Source organism: Cimex lectularius, unplaced genomic scaffold, assembly GCF_000648675.2.
Source record: "Cimex lectularius strain Harlan isolate CLEC.00 unplaced genomic scaffold, Clec_2.1 scaffold56, whole genome shotgun sequence".
In the NCBI taxonomy this organism is placed as follows: Eukaryota; Metazoa; Arthropoda; class Insecta; order Hemiptera; family Cimicidae; genus Cimex; species Cimex lectularius.
Window position 1 is genome coordinate 1,410,807 of NW_019394202.1, and position 16,919 is coordinate 1,427,725.

General features: G+C 32.7%; 2 protein-coding genes across 7 annotated transcripts in view; one reads left to right on the plus strand and one right to left on the minus strand.

Moving 5' to 3' along the window:
- Positions 1-8,369, plus strand: part of LOC106666598 (phosphatidylinositol 4-phosphate 3-kinase C2 domain-containing subunit alpha) — a 55,401-nt gene extending 47,032 nt beyond the window's left edge. For all 5 annotated transcript variants that reach the window (XM_024230143.1, XM_014393883.2, XM_024230142.1 and 2 more), the window contains exons 16-30: positions 253-403; positions 457-645; positions 738-963; positions 1,035-1,181; positions 1,261-1,506; positions 2,311-2,440; positions 2,546-2,701; positions 3,007-3,157; positions 3,336-3,492; positions 3,566-3,801; positions 5,585-5,791; positions 5,904-6,103; positions 6,166-6,257; positions 6,351-6,506; positions 8,165-8,369. In XM_024230143.1, coding sequence (XP_024085911.1) covers positions 253-403; positions 457-645; positions 738-963; positions 1,035-1,181; positions 1,261-1,506; positions 2,311-2,440; positions 2,546-2,701; positions 3,007-3,157; positions 3,336-3,492; positions 3,566-3,801; positions 5,585-5,791; positions 5,904-6,103; positions 6,166-6,257; positions 6,351-6,506; positions 8,165-8,341 — 2,621 coding nt within the window. In that variant the 3' untranslated portion in view covers positions 8,342-8,369. The remainder of the gene's footprint in view (positions 1-252; positions 404-456; positions 646-737; positions 964-1,034; positions 1,182-1,260; positions 1,507-2,310; positions 2,441-2,545; positions 2,702-3,006; positions 3,158-3,335; positions 3,493-3,565; positions 3,802-5,584; positions 5,792-5,903; positions 6,104-6,165; positions 6,258-6,350; positions 6,507-8,164) is intronic.
- A 3,967-nt stretch (positions 8,370-12,336) lies between these two features.
- The window catches only part of LOC106666593 (TWiK family of potassium channels protein 7-like), a 35,626-nt gene continuing 31,043 nt past the window's right edge, over positions 12,337-16,919 (minus strand). For both annotated transcript variants that reach the window (XM_024230141.1, XM_014393878.2), the window contains one exon: positions 12,337-15,691. In XM_024230141.1, the coding sequence (XP_024085909.1) occupies positions 15,060-15,691 (632 nt within the window). In that variant the 3' untranslated portion in view covers positions 12,337-15,059. The remainder of the gene's footprint in view (positions 15,692-16,919) is intronic.

Sequence of the window (16,919 nt, forward strand, 5' to 3'; positions counted from 1 at the left end):
TGATTCTGCTGTTTGGAAAAGTTGACTGAAATTTGCATCATGAGAAACTAGACAAAATATAAAAAGTCTTCATGTTTCGGGGTTTTTCACAAAAATGCCCTGATAAAAAGACAATATAATGGGAGGGGAGAAGTTAAACTCACCCTGTATGTGGACCCTTCCAATGTAGGGACAAAATCCTTGAGGGGTTTCTGGCTCTCTACTTGTACTTTATTATTATTCAATTCTGCAATTCATAAATTATTTCTATAGGTATCGAGCTTCCTGATTATGGCGGTCAGATCAAGTTTCCCCAAATCGAAAAGGTCAACAACAACAAGCAAACTTTTCAAGATTTCAATTCGCTCGATATTAACACTCAACAACAGTTACTTGACATCATCCATCAGGATAGTTTCACTAGGTATGCTTACCGTTTAAAATCTTGACTTCTTTTATATTCAAACTCGATTACAGGCCACAAATTGAACTCCGTGAAGTCCTGTGGGAAAAGCGACATTATCTTTTGGAACATCCTCAGGCACTGCCGAAAGTTCTTCTTGCGGCGCAAAGCTGGGATTACACTTCTCTTCCTGAATTACATTCAATCCTGGAAGCTTGGACTCCTATGGATCCTGTTAGTGCATTGCAACTTCTACTTCCAATGTAATCATTATTTATTGTTTAAATTAATATGAAAATGAGCCCTTCATTTTCACCATGTTGTTCAGTGTATTTTAACATACCTTGCTGGCTAGGTTTCCTGATGAAGTTGTAAGAACATTCGCTGTGAACTGGATCAGAAAATTAACAAACGATCAAATGGTCGACTATTTTCCTCAAATAGTTCAAGCATTGAAATATGAGAACTATGAAGCTTCGGAACTCTCCAAATTTCTTCTAGAAAGATCTTTGAGCTCTCCTAGGGTGGCGCATCATTTGTACTGGCTATTGGTCCATGAACTTCCAGGTGAAACACCTCAGGTGATTATTTCCTATCAGTTTAGATCATGTGTTTTAAACTGTTGAATAATTTGTGAATTCTAACTGTACAGAACACGTGTGATCCAGTTGCACAAGATGAATCACGGATTTCTGATGCACGATATTATCGCAGGCTTCAACTTATTTTAAGAGCTTTAATTGCCATATCGGGCGAATCCCTCCGTAAAACATTTATGAGTCAACAACTGCTTGTCAAGGTAAAAAAAAAAAAAAAAAAAAAAAAAAAAATACCCTGTTTGACAAACAGTATTGTACGAAATATTAAATTTGTTTCAGGGCTTGGCAGAAGTTGCAGACAATGTTAAAACATGCAAGGAATCAACGAGGCTTAACGTTCTAATGCAAGGATTGCACAATGTTTCATCGACTCTCTCGTCGTCACCGACATGTCTACCGCTGAACCCGGCATTATATGTAAACGGAATTCAAGTGAAGTCTTCTTCATACTTTCCTTCAAACACACTTCCTTTAAAGATAAATTTTACAAATGAAGAATCCGATATAATGCCGGCGATATTCAAAGTGAGTCTAACTATATTATTGTAATTGATCAAATTATTTTTGTATTCATTATCCATAAATCACCACTTAATTTATTATATAATACTCTAAGACCGACTATGGGTTAGGAATTGGTATATACAGAAATAAACCGAGGTCTAGAATGCATGTAACTTATGCTTAATGAAGAGCTGTAGATAATAATGGAAATTGCCCAATAGACCAATCAATATTGGTTACGGTGTGTAACGTTGTGCAGAGATTGATCCCTTTAAAATTTAACCAAAAATATTAAATTTCAGTGTTGTTGGAAAATAGAAGGTTTTTGGTTGGATACTTGAATATTTTTTGTTTAACCATTTTGCATCACCAGAGGAGTCAGGATATGTTGAGCTAGGTTAGGTATGGTTAGGGTTAGGAAAGGGGGAGTTGAGGTAGGTTAGGGACTAGATAAGTTAGATTAGGAATGGGATGAATTGAGTTAGGTTAGAGATAGTTAAGGTTAGGATCAGGACAGATTGAGTTAGGTTAGGTAGGATTAGGGATGGGTTGGGTTGAGTGAGGTTAGATATGGTTAGGGTTAAGGATGGGATAGGTTGAGTTAGGTTAGGTATGGTTAGGTTAAGGACACATTAAATTATGTTATGGATGGGACGGTGGATTGAGGTAGGTATGGTTAGGTAAGGGACAAGTTAAGTTAGGTTGTTAAGGATGGAATTGATTGAATTAAGTTCGGTATGGTTAGGGATTTTGTTGTGCATTTGTAAATTTCTTAATAGTCTTCTATGTTCACTTTCACAACTTATAACCACAATTGGAATTTAGGTTGGTGACGATCTGCAACAAGACATGCTGACTCTTCAAATGATCTGTATTATGGATAAGCTTTGGCTGAAGGAGGGAGTCGATCTGAAAATGGTTACGTTTCAATGTGTTCCGACTGGTCACAAGAAAGGTATGCATCAAATATTATTTTATATAAATTTCTATAATAATATTTTCCCCACATTCATAAGTACTGTTGTAAATATAATTTATTATTTGTTTGTTTTTGTTAAAGGGATGATTGAATTAGTTTCTGAAGCGGAAACTTTAAGGAAAATTCAAGTTGAATTCGGGCTGACTGGATCATTTAAAGATCGCCCAATCGCTGAATGGTTGGCAAAACATAATCCTTCTGCTTTGGATTATGAGCGTGCAGTTAATAATTTTACCGGTAAGCCGTTTTTCCTTTTTGTCTAAAGTTATGTTTATCATTTAAATTAGCGTATTTACTTTTTGTGTGTTTAATTATTTGATATTACCGTTCTCATGAAGAAGCTTCTGAGTATGGTAGTGCAATTAGTACCATCACTTGTCTCACCCCTTGTTAATGATACTCAGCTTTATGTAAGGTTGTTCATATGAGACAAATGATGTGAGGTGATTTAAGTGGTGGGTAGCACTCTTAACTTCGACTGTCGAATTGTTGAATGAGAAATGTTATGGATTCTGATAACAATTTTTGTATTTTTTTTTAAGCTTCATGTGCCGGTTATTGCGTGGCTACTTATGTTCTGGGCATATGCGATCGTCACAATGACAACATAATGCTCAAAACATCGGGCCACCTTTTCCACATCGATTTTGGAAAATTTCTCGGAGATGCGCAAATGTTTGGCAATTTTAAGAGGTAATTATTGTCACATCTGGACCAAACAAAGGCCAATTTTATTTGTAAAAGTCTAAATGTTTCCCATAAGTTGACCCACTTGGGAATGAGATTTTGTCCGCTTATGAGAAGGGTCCACATAAAGTTAAAAAAAAAAAAAATCTATACATAATTTGTGATGAAACTGTTTTAATTTTAGGGATCGAACTCCTTTTGTGTTAACTTCAGATATGGCTTATGTGATTAATGGAGGGGATAAACCAACAGCAAGGTTTCACCACTTTGTGGATTTATGCTGTCAAGCTTTTAACATAGTTAGGAAAGAGTCCAATATCATCTTGAATTTATTTCTTCTGGTAATAAAAAAATAACTTTACAGTTGAATGTAGGTATAAATTTTATTTATTAACTTTTGGTTTTAAATCATAGATGGCAGCTTCTGGAGCGGGAGGACTTACAATTGAATCTGTAGAATATGTTCAAAACGCTCTCCTTCCTCATCTCACCGATGCAGAAGCAGCGGCTTCATTTGCAAGGATGATTCAAAGCTCTCTTAAGTCATGGTTTACCCAATTTAACTTTTTCCTTCACAATCTGTCACAATTACGATTCACCGGTGACCACAATGATGGCGGATTGCTCAGTTTTGTTCCGAAGGTTTATAAGTGAGTGTTTTTTTTTTAATCCTATTTTTGTACATTTGGTTTCTTTACTTTTGCCACAATCATATAGTAATGAAGGGACTGGCTCCAATAGCCTAGTTGCATAACAATGAGCAATTAAAGCTTCGAGGTAGCGTCAGGCAGACAGGGTACTGGGGATGCTGGTTGGTGCCATGACCCCTAGATTCAGATTTGATAAAAAATTCCAAATTAAAATACCTGGTAGGCAGTCAAGGAGAAGGATTCCCAATTAATGCGACCATATCCGGTATACAGACGGCTCCAAAGCTGAATATGGATCAGGAGTAATGGTGATATAAGCCAAGGACTAGAATTTATATAAACCTTCCTTTAGTTGGAGGCTGAGACTACTATACATTGTGCCAAGGAGATTATAAAAGGCTAGGTATTGTTAACAGAAGAATAACTACAAATTCACTAATTTCGTGGTCCACTTGACCAATTAATATATTACAGTTAATTAAGGTTTTTAGTTGAGATAAAAAAAGTCAATGGCACGAGCGGGATTCGAACCCACGATCTTCGGCTTGATACGCCGCTGCTCTACCACTTAAGCTATCGTGACCTCGATCCACTNTATTGAATTTGATTAATGATATTGGCGTAGCTGCGACTGAGTTTATATGTATCTGTTCTGTAATTGATGCTGTGTTTATCTCTGTTGATATAAACCATTTCTAAGAAATTACATTTATGTGTGTTTTGTTCTGTGTGTAATACTTTTGGATTTTTGAAGTCAAAATTGTGTTGGTGTTCAAGATGGTGGGTAGCGAGGGCTGTAGGATTTTGCTTAGGTTTTTTGCAATCATAGATATGTTGCTTTACTCTCTTGTCCAGATATTGGGATGTAAGACCGATGTAAGTTGCCGGACAGTTTAAACTGTTGATCTTGTAGATTACGTCAGATTTATTCGTCATTTGTGTGGGATCTTTAATTTTGGAAAAAAGTGTTTGAATTGTTTTATAATTTTTGAAAGCTATTTTGAAGTTATCGGACGAGAGAAATGTGTTTAATTTACATGATAGGCCTTGAATAAATGGCATGGAAATGTATGCTGGTTTGTTTGTATTGTATGTAAGTAACCTTTTGGCCGTGTTTATTATCGTATGAAGGGGATGGTGAGATGTAAAGTTTCTTGGTTTTTGATACCAATCTGTGATTAATGTGCCATCTGGTTGTCTTATTACAAGTGTATCTAAAAATGTTTTTTTTTGTTGTTTTCGATTTCTTGTGTAAATTGTAGGCGTGGGTGAAAGCTATTAAATGTATCTAATGTAGTTTGAATTTGATCTGTGGAACAGCTGTCAATATATCATCTACGTATTTAGTGAGGAAGGGTAATGTGAAAGGAAGTTGTGGTATGACTGTATTTAGTAGATGTGTCATGATTATGTCTGCCAGTATCGGGCCTAGGTTGCTACCCATGGCTATATCAAATAGTTGTTTGTAAAATTGATTGTCATATGTAAAATATCCGTTAACACAGCAGTGTCGGATCATTGTAATGAACGTGTTCTTTGATAGAGTTGTGTGTGGTGTTATGTTGGGCCATTTATTTTTAATAATGTTCAGTGTTGTGTCTATTGGGATGTTGGTGATCAGTGATGAAACATCTTCTGAAACCTACATCACACCAGACCGCATCTCACGATTTCTAAATATATATATAAATCAATAATGGCCAATTTTTATGTTAATCATCCCACACAACAAGGAGAAATCCCACATGTTTATTATTACTAGTGATATTTGTATAAATTTCAGCATGCAACAAGAAGGAAGAATTAAGAATGTGGAAGTGTTCAAATTTCAAAAGAGATATGACCCTGAGAAGTATTACGTTTATATTCTAAGAGTTGACAGGGAGAACCAGCAAGTGCCATCTTACCTCTTCAGATCCTTCAAAGAATTCTGTGAATTCCATCACAAATTGTTTATCTTGTTTCCACTCGCGACTCCTAGAGTTTCAAGGTAACATGCATTTAAAAAATAAATCCGTTTTCTCAGGAAAATTTGTAGAGCATTTGTCTAGAATGATGACCTCTGCTATTACAACAAAATTCATTTATTTATTCATTTTTAGCCTTCAGGGTTCAAGTTTGCATGTTGGAAGGTCAAATATAAAACAAGTCGCTGCCAAAAGAATGGTAGAAATAAAGAAGTTCCTTAACACCCTTTTCAAAATGGCCGATGAAATTTGCCATTCAGATTTAGTTTATACTTTTTTCCATCCTTTGTTACGGGATCAACAAGAATCTTCCATCCACGAACACAAAGTCAAAGGTGATTTAATTACATTTTTATCAGCATACTTAGAATTTTTCAATTTTAAACATCCTTTTCAGATCGCAAAAAAGATAGATTGACAAATAACATGCCTGGAAGGATTACTGGACAAATTAAGTTATCTATGCACTACCAACGTGATACTCTATGGGTAAGATTTTATTTCTTATCGTACAATTCATTTAAATACACTTAATATGATACATGCAAGTATATAATATAAAATAAATTCTAAATATTTCAGGTAATGGTTCATCATGTACAAGAGCTTTCCTGTCTTATTAATGGGCAAGAACCTTCAACCTATGTCAAGGTGTATTTAAAACCTGATCACTCAAAAGCGACTAAACGGAAAACGAAAATTATCAGAAGGAACTGTCATCCATCATTCATGGAAATGGTAACAGTTATTAAAATAAAGTGTTTGATAATGAGCTATGTCTGATTTGTAAATATCTCTACATCGTACTTAAAAATAGTTGAAACCTATTTTACACTGAAATTCTATTTAACTTAATATTTTTGTAAAATTTTGAAACAGGCTTTGAGGTTCTCCATTGTAGCATGGATATTTTATGGGCTGGATACACAACTTTTTTATGTGAACATTGTACGTGTTACTACCAGTGGGCATTGGTTGTGTTAGATTAGGTAGTGTTAGAGATAGATACAGGTTATGTTAAGTATGGTTAGGTTAGATTAGGTGAGTTAGGGATAGATACAGATTAAATAAGATTAGGTAGTGTTATGGCTGGATACAAGTAAGGTTAAGTAGGGTTAGAGTTTGAATTACAAAATATAGTGTTTGGGATAGATATGAGTTGGTTAGGTTAGGAATGGTTTGGGGTAGGGTTAGGTTAGAATAGGTAGTGTTTGAGATAGATACAAGTTAGGGTAGTTTAGGAATGATTATTATGTTAAGTAGGGTTTAGTTAGATTAGGTAGTATAAGAGATAGGTTAGGTTAGGTTAATTAGTGTTTGGGTTCATTTAGATTAGGTAGTCTTAGAGATGTGTACAGTTAGGTTAGGTTATGTAGGGTTAGGTTAGAATAGGTAGTGTTTGTGATAGATACAAGTTAGGGTAGTTTAGGTTATGTTAAGTAGGGTTTGGTTAGATTAGGTAGTATAAGAGATAGGTTAGGTTAGGTTATGTAGGGTTAGGTTAGATTAGGTAGTTTAGTTTGCTTTAGATTGCTCTTACTTCTTTTGAGGTGGAACAATTCCTTTCAAAATTTGACCATACATTCTTCAGATATTATAGTTTTCAACGGAATTAAGTAAACGAAAGAAGAAAAACAAACAAAGTTGTATTTAATTGAAAATTTAGTTTTTAGTTATGTATTTTAAAATATATTAAATCAAACAAAAAACAAACAAAATTGGTTTAGCTCAACTCTGCACATGTGTTTACGTACTCATCAGTACAGAATTGAAAAAATGGTATATATACAAAAATAAATATAGATGAATAAGAACAGTAAAAACAAAAATATAATATATTCCAAAAATTACTGTGAACAGAAACGATGTAAAACTAAAACTGAGGGCACCTGGCAGACATGAGGCGAAATATCAGAAAGACAATAAGGTAGATATTATGGAAGGGAGAGGGCTAGGAAAGGCAAGAGCAAGAGAAATACAAAAGCAGGACATTCCCAATGAGGAGATATTATGGCTGCAAGGTTTTTCCAGAAAAATGATCATATCGCTATTTCTCAAAAATTTGGGAGTGAGGACAAAAGGGTGAGAAAAGAGTGATTCGCTGGATAGGTACTGTGTGGGTGTCACCCATTCATCATTGAGGTGCCTACTACTTATTAGAAATGTGTAATGATTAGTGACTTTTAGTCGATGATTATTCGATTACTTCTTATTAGATACAACCTCAGTCAAATAGATACGTTGAGTGTCGAGGTGGAGCTTTTAAAGAGAGATTTTTTTAACTTCATTAATAAATTTATAATGTCTGTGCCAATTTTTTCCCCCCGACATGAGCCAAAGCTGCAAAGCAGATCGGTGAATTCTGCACAACTTTTTTTAACGTTTTTTTCTTTCAGCTCGAGTACCGCATGCCTCTAGAAATTGTGAAACATAGATATTTGCAAGCCACCGTCTGGAACCACGATACCCTACAGGAAAACGAATTTCTCGGAGGTGCTGAAATCGTTTTGAGCAGTATGGACTTGACAAAGGAAAAAGCCGTATGGTACCCTCTTGTTCAAATCACAAGATGATGGTGCAACTAAAACTAAACAAAAAAAAGAAAAAAAGCTTTGGACATTTAAAGCCAAAAGTGAATCAATGAAATGTGATTTTTCTACTTTCTATGTGATATATATAATATAATTATAGGGCTTAGTATTTCTCTTTAAAAAATTTTCTCCCACTTTAACTTTTATTATATAATTGTTGTGAAATTGTTATTGTTATATTTTTCAAAGATATTCCTTTATTTCAGCCTTTAAATTTGAATTGCAAACAAATTAGTCTAATTCTTATATTTACTTAGTTTACATTGTGTGTGTTGTGCTATTATGAAGTTTGATTATTAATTAATACACACTCATGTTTATTAATAATGGATTGTACATCTCTTTATGGAATGTTATATTTGTTGAAATTTGCCACGTTTTTTTTTTTCTTTGATATAACAGAAAAAAATCATCCAATGATGTCAAATATTTGTTACTTTTATACCTAAAAAAAAATAAAAATAAAAACAATTGACAATTTTAACACATAATCTTGATTTTTAGAAGTTTGTGTTAAGTTTTTGTAAAGGTTTTCCCCCCACATTGAACACATACTAATTCTAGTATGAACATTTTAAATTCACAATTTAGTGTAGTGTTGAGGTTCTGACAAAACAAAGGCTTTTCAAAAAAATAATATTTTAAATGTGTTAATGTTATTTTCCTTTAGTGTCGCACAATTAGGTTAAGACAAATTGTTTTTATTTAATGTCAATTTGTTAATTACGCTGCATTGACCTGCTAGTTTTAATATAATTTCTGAACAGACAAGGCCTTATCAAGATGCCAATATAGTTCGAGTGTTATCTTTGTCGCTTTAATGTAAGATAATCGAATTTACTTTTCTAGTGTTAACATTCCATTTAAATTGTAACTTAGTTTAGTCAAGTAAAATGTTCAAATCTATTAATGCACAAAAATTTTGTTAAATACAATTTATTTATGAGAATAAATTACAGGGATAATGAGTATAAATTAGTTATTTTATTTTATTGTATTAGTCAAGTGTATTGATTTTTCTTTTGTTTTCTCTGCTACCTGTTTTATATATATGATTAACTTTTTCAATGTAAATAAACATATTTTTATATTTTTATTAATCGTTGCTTTGAATTTTGGGCGATTGTTTATAAGCTTACAATTCACTATTGTTAGTGTACTGCTATACAGATAAATAGTTCATTTTACTTTATTTTAAGTTACCATTCTCACATATGAATTTTTTTGTAACTGCAATAATAGTAGTAATAAACATAAAATATCAAGTTGACATTTCTATGTTATTTAATGGAATGTATTTTATGTTCAATCCATGTAAATTTATTCGATCATAATCATTGTTATTTCATAAGAGACAGCAAGATTTAAATTAAATATGACTAATAGTAGTCAGATTTAATCTTTTCCTAACTTTTAATAAAAAATTAATACATATTGTAAAACTAATATGGTCTGCGTATTCATTCTTGAACCAAAAGGAAAAATAATAATTATTATTAATTCACTAATTTCGTGGTCCGCTTGACCAATTAATACATTACAATTAATTAAGGTTTTTAGTTGAGATAAAAAAGTCAATGGCATGAGCAGGATTCGAACCCACGATCTTACGCCGCTGCTCTACCACTTGAGCTATCGTGACCTCGATCCACTCGGACACCAACTTCCCNACCACGAAATTAGTGAATTTAATGATTAAAAATGAAGTATACTTCACTAAAAGCTCTCCGTGGCCATTTCATTTGTCGTCGAGAATCCAACCCAATTACACGACATTTGAAAAATGGCAAAAAGGAGGGAAAATTCAACAGGTGCAATTGAGATGGGAGGTTGGTGTTCGTGTGGATCGAGGTCACAATAGCTCAAGTTGTTAGAACAGCGGCGTATCAAGCCGAAGATCGTGGGTTCGAATCCCGCTCGTGCCATTGACTTTTTTATCTCAACTAAAAACCTTAATTAATTATTATTAATCATCGCTATTGGCATTTTTATTGGTTTAATGATTTTCTGAAATTGTCTACCCTCTCCGTCCTTTGGAATAGACTAATTTGTCTTTTTTTCAAAAAGCTTGAAAAATAAAAAAATATGGTTGAAATCACCATTGGCAGATGTATGATAATCTAAATATAAGAAGAAAAATAAAGAAGAAACAATAAATTTTATTCTGAGGCTTAAAGCCCTTGAATAACAAAATTATATAATATTTAGTCAAGTGTATTGATTTTTCTTTTGTATTATCTTCTACCTGTTTCATATATGTGATGAAGTTTTTCAATGTAAATAAACACATGTAGACATCTACATAATCGTATGTAGACATGTGCCCGACAGAAGTACAAAAGAGCCCATTTACAAAATATATCCATCACAAACATAAATTAAAAGGGTAATATAATAAAATTAAAAGGGCCAATTAAGTTTAATAATTAAAACTAAGGCAACTGGTGCTAAGATGCAATGTCAGGAGTTAATCAAATATACGGGACTTAAAGGTGGGAAGGGGCGTGGTGGATAGAGGGAGAAGGGATTCCAGAAGTTGGTTGAATATAATAAAGATAGCAAGTGGTAGAGCAGCGGCGTGTCAAGCCGAAGATCGTGGGTTCGAATCCCGCTCGTGCCATTGACTTTTATCTCAACTGAAAACCATAATTAATTGTAATGTATTAATTGGTCAAGCGGACCACGAAATAGTGAATTGAATATAATAAAGATATTTCACTGCTGTCAATATCTTTAGTAGGGGGGCGTCGGTGGCTGCAAGGTTTAGTCTTTGACACGGCGCTCATCACTGTAAGGTAAAGGTCCCGGGTTCGGATCAAGCGGCCCTGCATTCGAACCCGACATACTTACAAATGGGCTTTTTTTCAAAAACACGGACACCCTGAGGGTTTATATGACCTCTGCTGTTGCGAAAAAAAAACAAAAAAACAAATTGATGAGAATAAAAATGCTATTTGGAATGAAAATTATTTAGAAGAACAGACCAACGGAAATAGGTTACAGTAGAGCACTCTTATTATTTTGCCTTACACTATCTGGTCAGGAAAATCTGAAATTAATGAAATGCCTAAAACTGAAACTAGACTAGAAAGAACTAAACCTTCGTACATTCACACTTCTTTTATTATACATAAGTTCCAAGGTAAAAATGAAATGCTTCTAGCTGGACGAAAAATTTTGAACAAGAATGTGAACCATGTAAATATTGATTTGAAAAAATTCAAATTCTACAACATTTTTTAGAGAAAAACGTGATTTAATGGTATAACACCATGCTGTTCAAGTTATTTATTTGGGTCAGAATAGTGAGTGGTCAGTGCGGTGATCTTCATTTTTAGTGACTTATTCGAACAAAGGTTGGTAGAAGGTTAGATGTGTACATATTATAAATTCATGGGAGGAGCGCTTATGGATTATGCATTAAAAAAAGACCGATTGCTTTTAGAAATAGAAACTAGCATGTTCACTCACTCATGAATAAATTCTACATTTGTAGGATTTCCTATAAACATTCAAGATATATTGTATAAAGAGGAAATCACCTCAATGAATGAAAATCAAAATTCCATTGATTTTAAACAGAAAAAAGGGAAAATAATGCAAAAGTTGCTGTTCCGAAATATGAATACTGACAAACTAACAGTAATTACTTGACAAAAAGAAAAAGTGTCCCATTTGTGGATCATTAGGTAAAACAGGTAGATTTCACCCATATCATGTAGGAACAGGGAAATACATAAAAAGTAACCAAGATGAGTAAATGCATCAGAAAAAACCCCACACATTATTATGGGTTAGGGTTAGGGTAGGGCTGAAAGGGGTTTTATTCCTATGACTTGGTCTCTCCATACTTACGTGTTAGTGCAAATATAGTAGAAATTAAGATATTTTTACAGAAAAATTCTTAAAACACATTTTCATTAGTGATTTAGGGATTTTTGTGTTTTTTAGGGAGTAAAGACTTTGATAAACCATCATCACAACTAAATGCATTAATTTATTAATTAGAAAGTACATTTGGATGTAATAACAAATTTGAATAGGAGTTGGTGTATGTTTTTGAGTTTATTAAAATCAACTCTCTGTCTGTTAAATTCAAATTGGCAGTGGAGTATTAATTACACAATAGTTATGTGCAACAATTTGTTAGGGCTATCAGATTTTTTTTTCAAATTTTACATAAATAGTTTTGAATAGAAATAATAGATGTTTAAAATTATTAAGCATTTGTATAATTTACAAAAAATTAAGTTCAAATGTACAATTTGCATATTGACATCTTGTATTTTGCATAATCAATAATCTGGTTAATTCACATCAGAAAAGATGTAAATACTGCTCAATTTCTGCTGGAAATATTTGTAACCTAAAAGAATATTAATACTCGAATAACCACTGAAAATCTGAGCCGGTTTTTATTGTTTTGAATTGAATGGTCGATATATTAATTAATATTTTACTATTACTGAAAATGTCACTATAATCAAATATTTAGCCTAAAATTTCTTTAAAAATATTTATCACAATCTAGAGGCGAAGGCTTTGTTGCCTCCGGTTTTTAAATTATATAAATATTAAAACATAAATAAAGCTAATAACCTAATAAGATTAGTTAGTAAATTGAGTTTTTTGTAAATATTTTAATGACATTTTTTGAGGCCATAACATATTTACTTACTGTGTCATTATGAGAACATATCACAGAAGAGACTCAACCAATTTTACATATATTAAGAGCGTATTTTTTTATATTATATTTTTTTATTAATAAACTACAACTGTATCAATTTATGCAATAAACAGGCTATATGACAAAAAAATGTTAAGTGTGAATATGAGCTTACATGTTGATGAACAATGTTAAGCAGCCTCTTCATGCATATGACCCCGATGGAAGCTAGAGTCGCCTCATTCTACTGTAAGGTTTCGTATGGAGAGTAAGAGTAGAAAGATCATAGATAAGGGCATTGGAATGAAACATAATTCAGAAGGGAATTTGATTTGTCAGATTTTGGCTAGGTCTAGCATCGATAATTGCGTGAAGATTTTTGACTGGATCCTGTTAAGGTTTGATTTTTCAGCCATCCAGTACAGTACAGTACAAGCTGTGTAAAGTCTTTTTTAGTGAATAGTAAGTCTTAAACTTTAAATCAGAATCATGATTCTAAGGTAAGGCGGTCTTGGAGGGATCAAACTGCTAGAACAGGATTAAGGTTTGCAAAGAGGATTAAGTACCCTTAAGTGTGTTGGGGTGTTGAGGGAAATATATGATGAAAAGGAACAGACTTAAGATGCTCCCTTCAGGAACACCAGGGATAGGATGGATCAAAGAGGTTGAGGAATGTTTTTAGGATAGTATTTACTCGAAAGGGAGGACTTAAATTTTAGTAGTAGACCCTCGATGTCTAGAAAGACTCCAGTACTTCTTATGCTCTTCAACAGCCACCGTGCTGTAGACATCATCGCATCCTTCTTTGAGTAAGAAGGAATACTGCCAGGGGTTGAATAGGCTTTCAATTGAGTCTGGCACTGGAAATTTAAGGGCATCCTCTACACACTTTCTGTAAGTCCAACCAGGTTGACACATACTTCACAGGTCAGACCTTCTCATTCTCTCTTGATCAAGGTGTCCTTGGTCTATTCAGTACTAATAATATACATTCCCATCCCGACACCTATTCTAAAATATGCTGATCACACTGTTATAAACGAACCCTCCAATCCTAAAGTCCCTTAAAGAATTTAAAAATGGTAAAAATAGATCGGTGAATTGAGACAACTTCATAGAATTTTCTACAAACACTTTTTATGAGTGTGCCAACAAGGACGTTGTAGTATTTTGGAGTGAATCTGAAATAACATAATAAATAAAACAAAAGGAGCAATGAATCTGGCAAAATGTTAACAGTCTTTTCTCATTCGAACATCCAAAATGGAAGTGTTTTATTTAATCACAAATGATCGGTAATGTTATGTATTCTTACAGATCATTGGTTGAGTGATTTGACATTTAATAAATTTGGCACATTATATTGTAACATTTTTTCCACTGTGTGTTTTATAACACAGCTAAATCTAAATTAATTAAATTCAAAATGGCATATATACATTTCCATAATTAATATACTGGACCTTACAGAAGTAAATTTGTTATTTCCTCTTAGCCATTCTACATTTTTTTATTTCATTTCAAGCATACCACCAAACTAGTACATTACATTACAATTTTGATTTTTTTTTAAATTTAAACAAATATTATTAAATGGTCTACAAAAGTTAAGGTCAATATACATAGTTGTTTAAACTCTCAACCACGAGTTATATGTTAGTGACTATTTCTCCGTCACATGAAAACATCCTCGAGTGCCAGTGCCTTTCGAGGCTGGGCACATTGGTCATCTTCGAATGTCACCATCTTGTCTTTGGTCCTTGTTGTGTTTGTTCTCAGTGCTGATGGTGGAAGAGGAGGAATCGGGTCGACAAGGACCGATAAGTTAAATTCACTTACACTACGCGGAACGAAGTACTCTATGAGAGGTTCCTGCGATCTTGACCCTCCAGTCGAATTCCTTGTCGGGGTAGATCTTGTGAAGTGATTAGAATATTTCATAAGTTCTCTTCTCCTCGGGAGGCTGTAATGTTTTAATTCAGTTGGAATTTTTTTGAGTGTGAGATCACATCCTGACGGTGCTTCACGGTGTCAAGATGATTTCACCGTTATTGATAGATCTTCTTCTTCTATTTTATCTGGTTTATGCCACCATAGACTTATTTTTCTTAGAATTATAACTATTTCATCTTGAATCAAATTAAAACACATAGCTATTATTGCCATTCCGATCAATATAAAAGCAGAGGAAACAAACACTGATAAATCATTATTCCCACTGGTAGTCCCAGGCACAAGCTCTCCAAAACCAATCGTTCCGAGGCTAGTAAAACAAAAATAGGAACCTTCAATAAAACTCCAGTTTTCGAGTTTATTGAATAAAAAGGCACCACCAGATATATAGCCAATTACAATTAATAATGTAAGGCAAATTGGCACACGCTCTCGAGCTTGAGGTAGACAAGGGATTTCGTGTTTTTTAGGTGATATATGGTTCTGTAGTAAAGTTTTTGTCCCTATTACAGAAGAATCGTTTTTATTGGCAGACGCTTTGGCCTTATGACTTTTGGTGTGGGGCAATTTGCTGTACAGACGCCTAAATTGTTGAGCTAGTGTATCGCCGACTGTCGAAAGATAAACCAACATCAAAGGTATTCCAACAAGTGCGTATGCTATCGTTATCAGCCTTCCCCATGCAGTCCTGGGAGTGACATTCCCATATCCTAAAACAGCAAAAAAAAAAAAAAAAAATCATTAATCATTAAAATCATTATATTTTAGACTAATACTCCTTCAAAACAGAAACAGTAAATTGAGTGTCTGGTTTTATATGGACAATTTTAATAATATTAAGAATTTCAGACAACAGGCAACAGTAAAGCATGCAAAGTAAAATTCCCGGTTTATTTGAGAATTTTAAAACTAGATAAAATAATTGGGCTCTTAGAAGATCACATAAAAATTATTTACAATTAAAATTAAAAAATATATAAAATTTGAATTGGATTATATAAGCTCAAATCCACACGTTTTATATTAATTGTAATGAATTTTCATATGGTTTTCTAAGAGTGCAGTTATAAAATATGTAAAAAAAGTCCTAAAATACTCAGGAATTTTACATTATAAACTTTTATTTTATACCAACTCCTATGTTTTTATTTTATGTTTTAAAAAGGGTTCGTTTGAAGCTAAAAAAAATAATAGTTTGGAGTTACAAAATGGTTAATTTGATATTAAAATTAATTAATTTGAAGCTAAAAAGGATTAATTATAAGTTAAAAATTAGTAAATTATAAGCTAAAAAGGGTTAATTTGAAATAAAAAAAGATTAATTTTAAATTAAATATAGTTAATTTGATGTAAAAATATTAGAAGATAAAAAAGAGTTTTGAATGAGGTCAAAAAATAATTAATTTGAAGTTTAAAATATTTGAAATTAAAAAGGGTTAAGTTGAAGTTAAAAAGGGTTAATTTGATATTGCTAAAAAGAGTTAATTTGAAGTTAAAAATAATTAATTTGACGTTAAAAAGGGTTAATTTGAAATTTAAAAAAATCTTTGATGATAAAAAGTTAATTCAAAGAAAATTGAAGTTTGAAAGAGTTAATTTGAATATATTGCTGAAAAAAGTTAATTTGAAGTTAAAAAGGGTTAATTTGATATTAAAAAAATTGAAGTTGAGAAGTGTTAATATGAAATTACGTAATTGAAGTTACAAGAGGGTTCATTTGAAGTAGAAAAAGAGACGTTAGAAAGGGTTAATTTGTACTTGCTAAGAAGGGTTAAACTGTTGTTAAAAAGAATAAATTTGAAGTTAAAAAAAGGTCGATTTAACACTTAAAAAATTGAAGTGAAAAAAGGGTTAATTTCAAATAAAAAAGCGGTTAATTTTTTTTGTTGTTAGGAACGGTTAATTTGATCTTGCTAAAAAGGGTTAAACTGAAGTTAA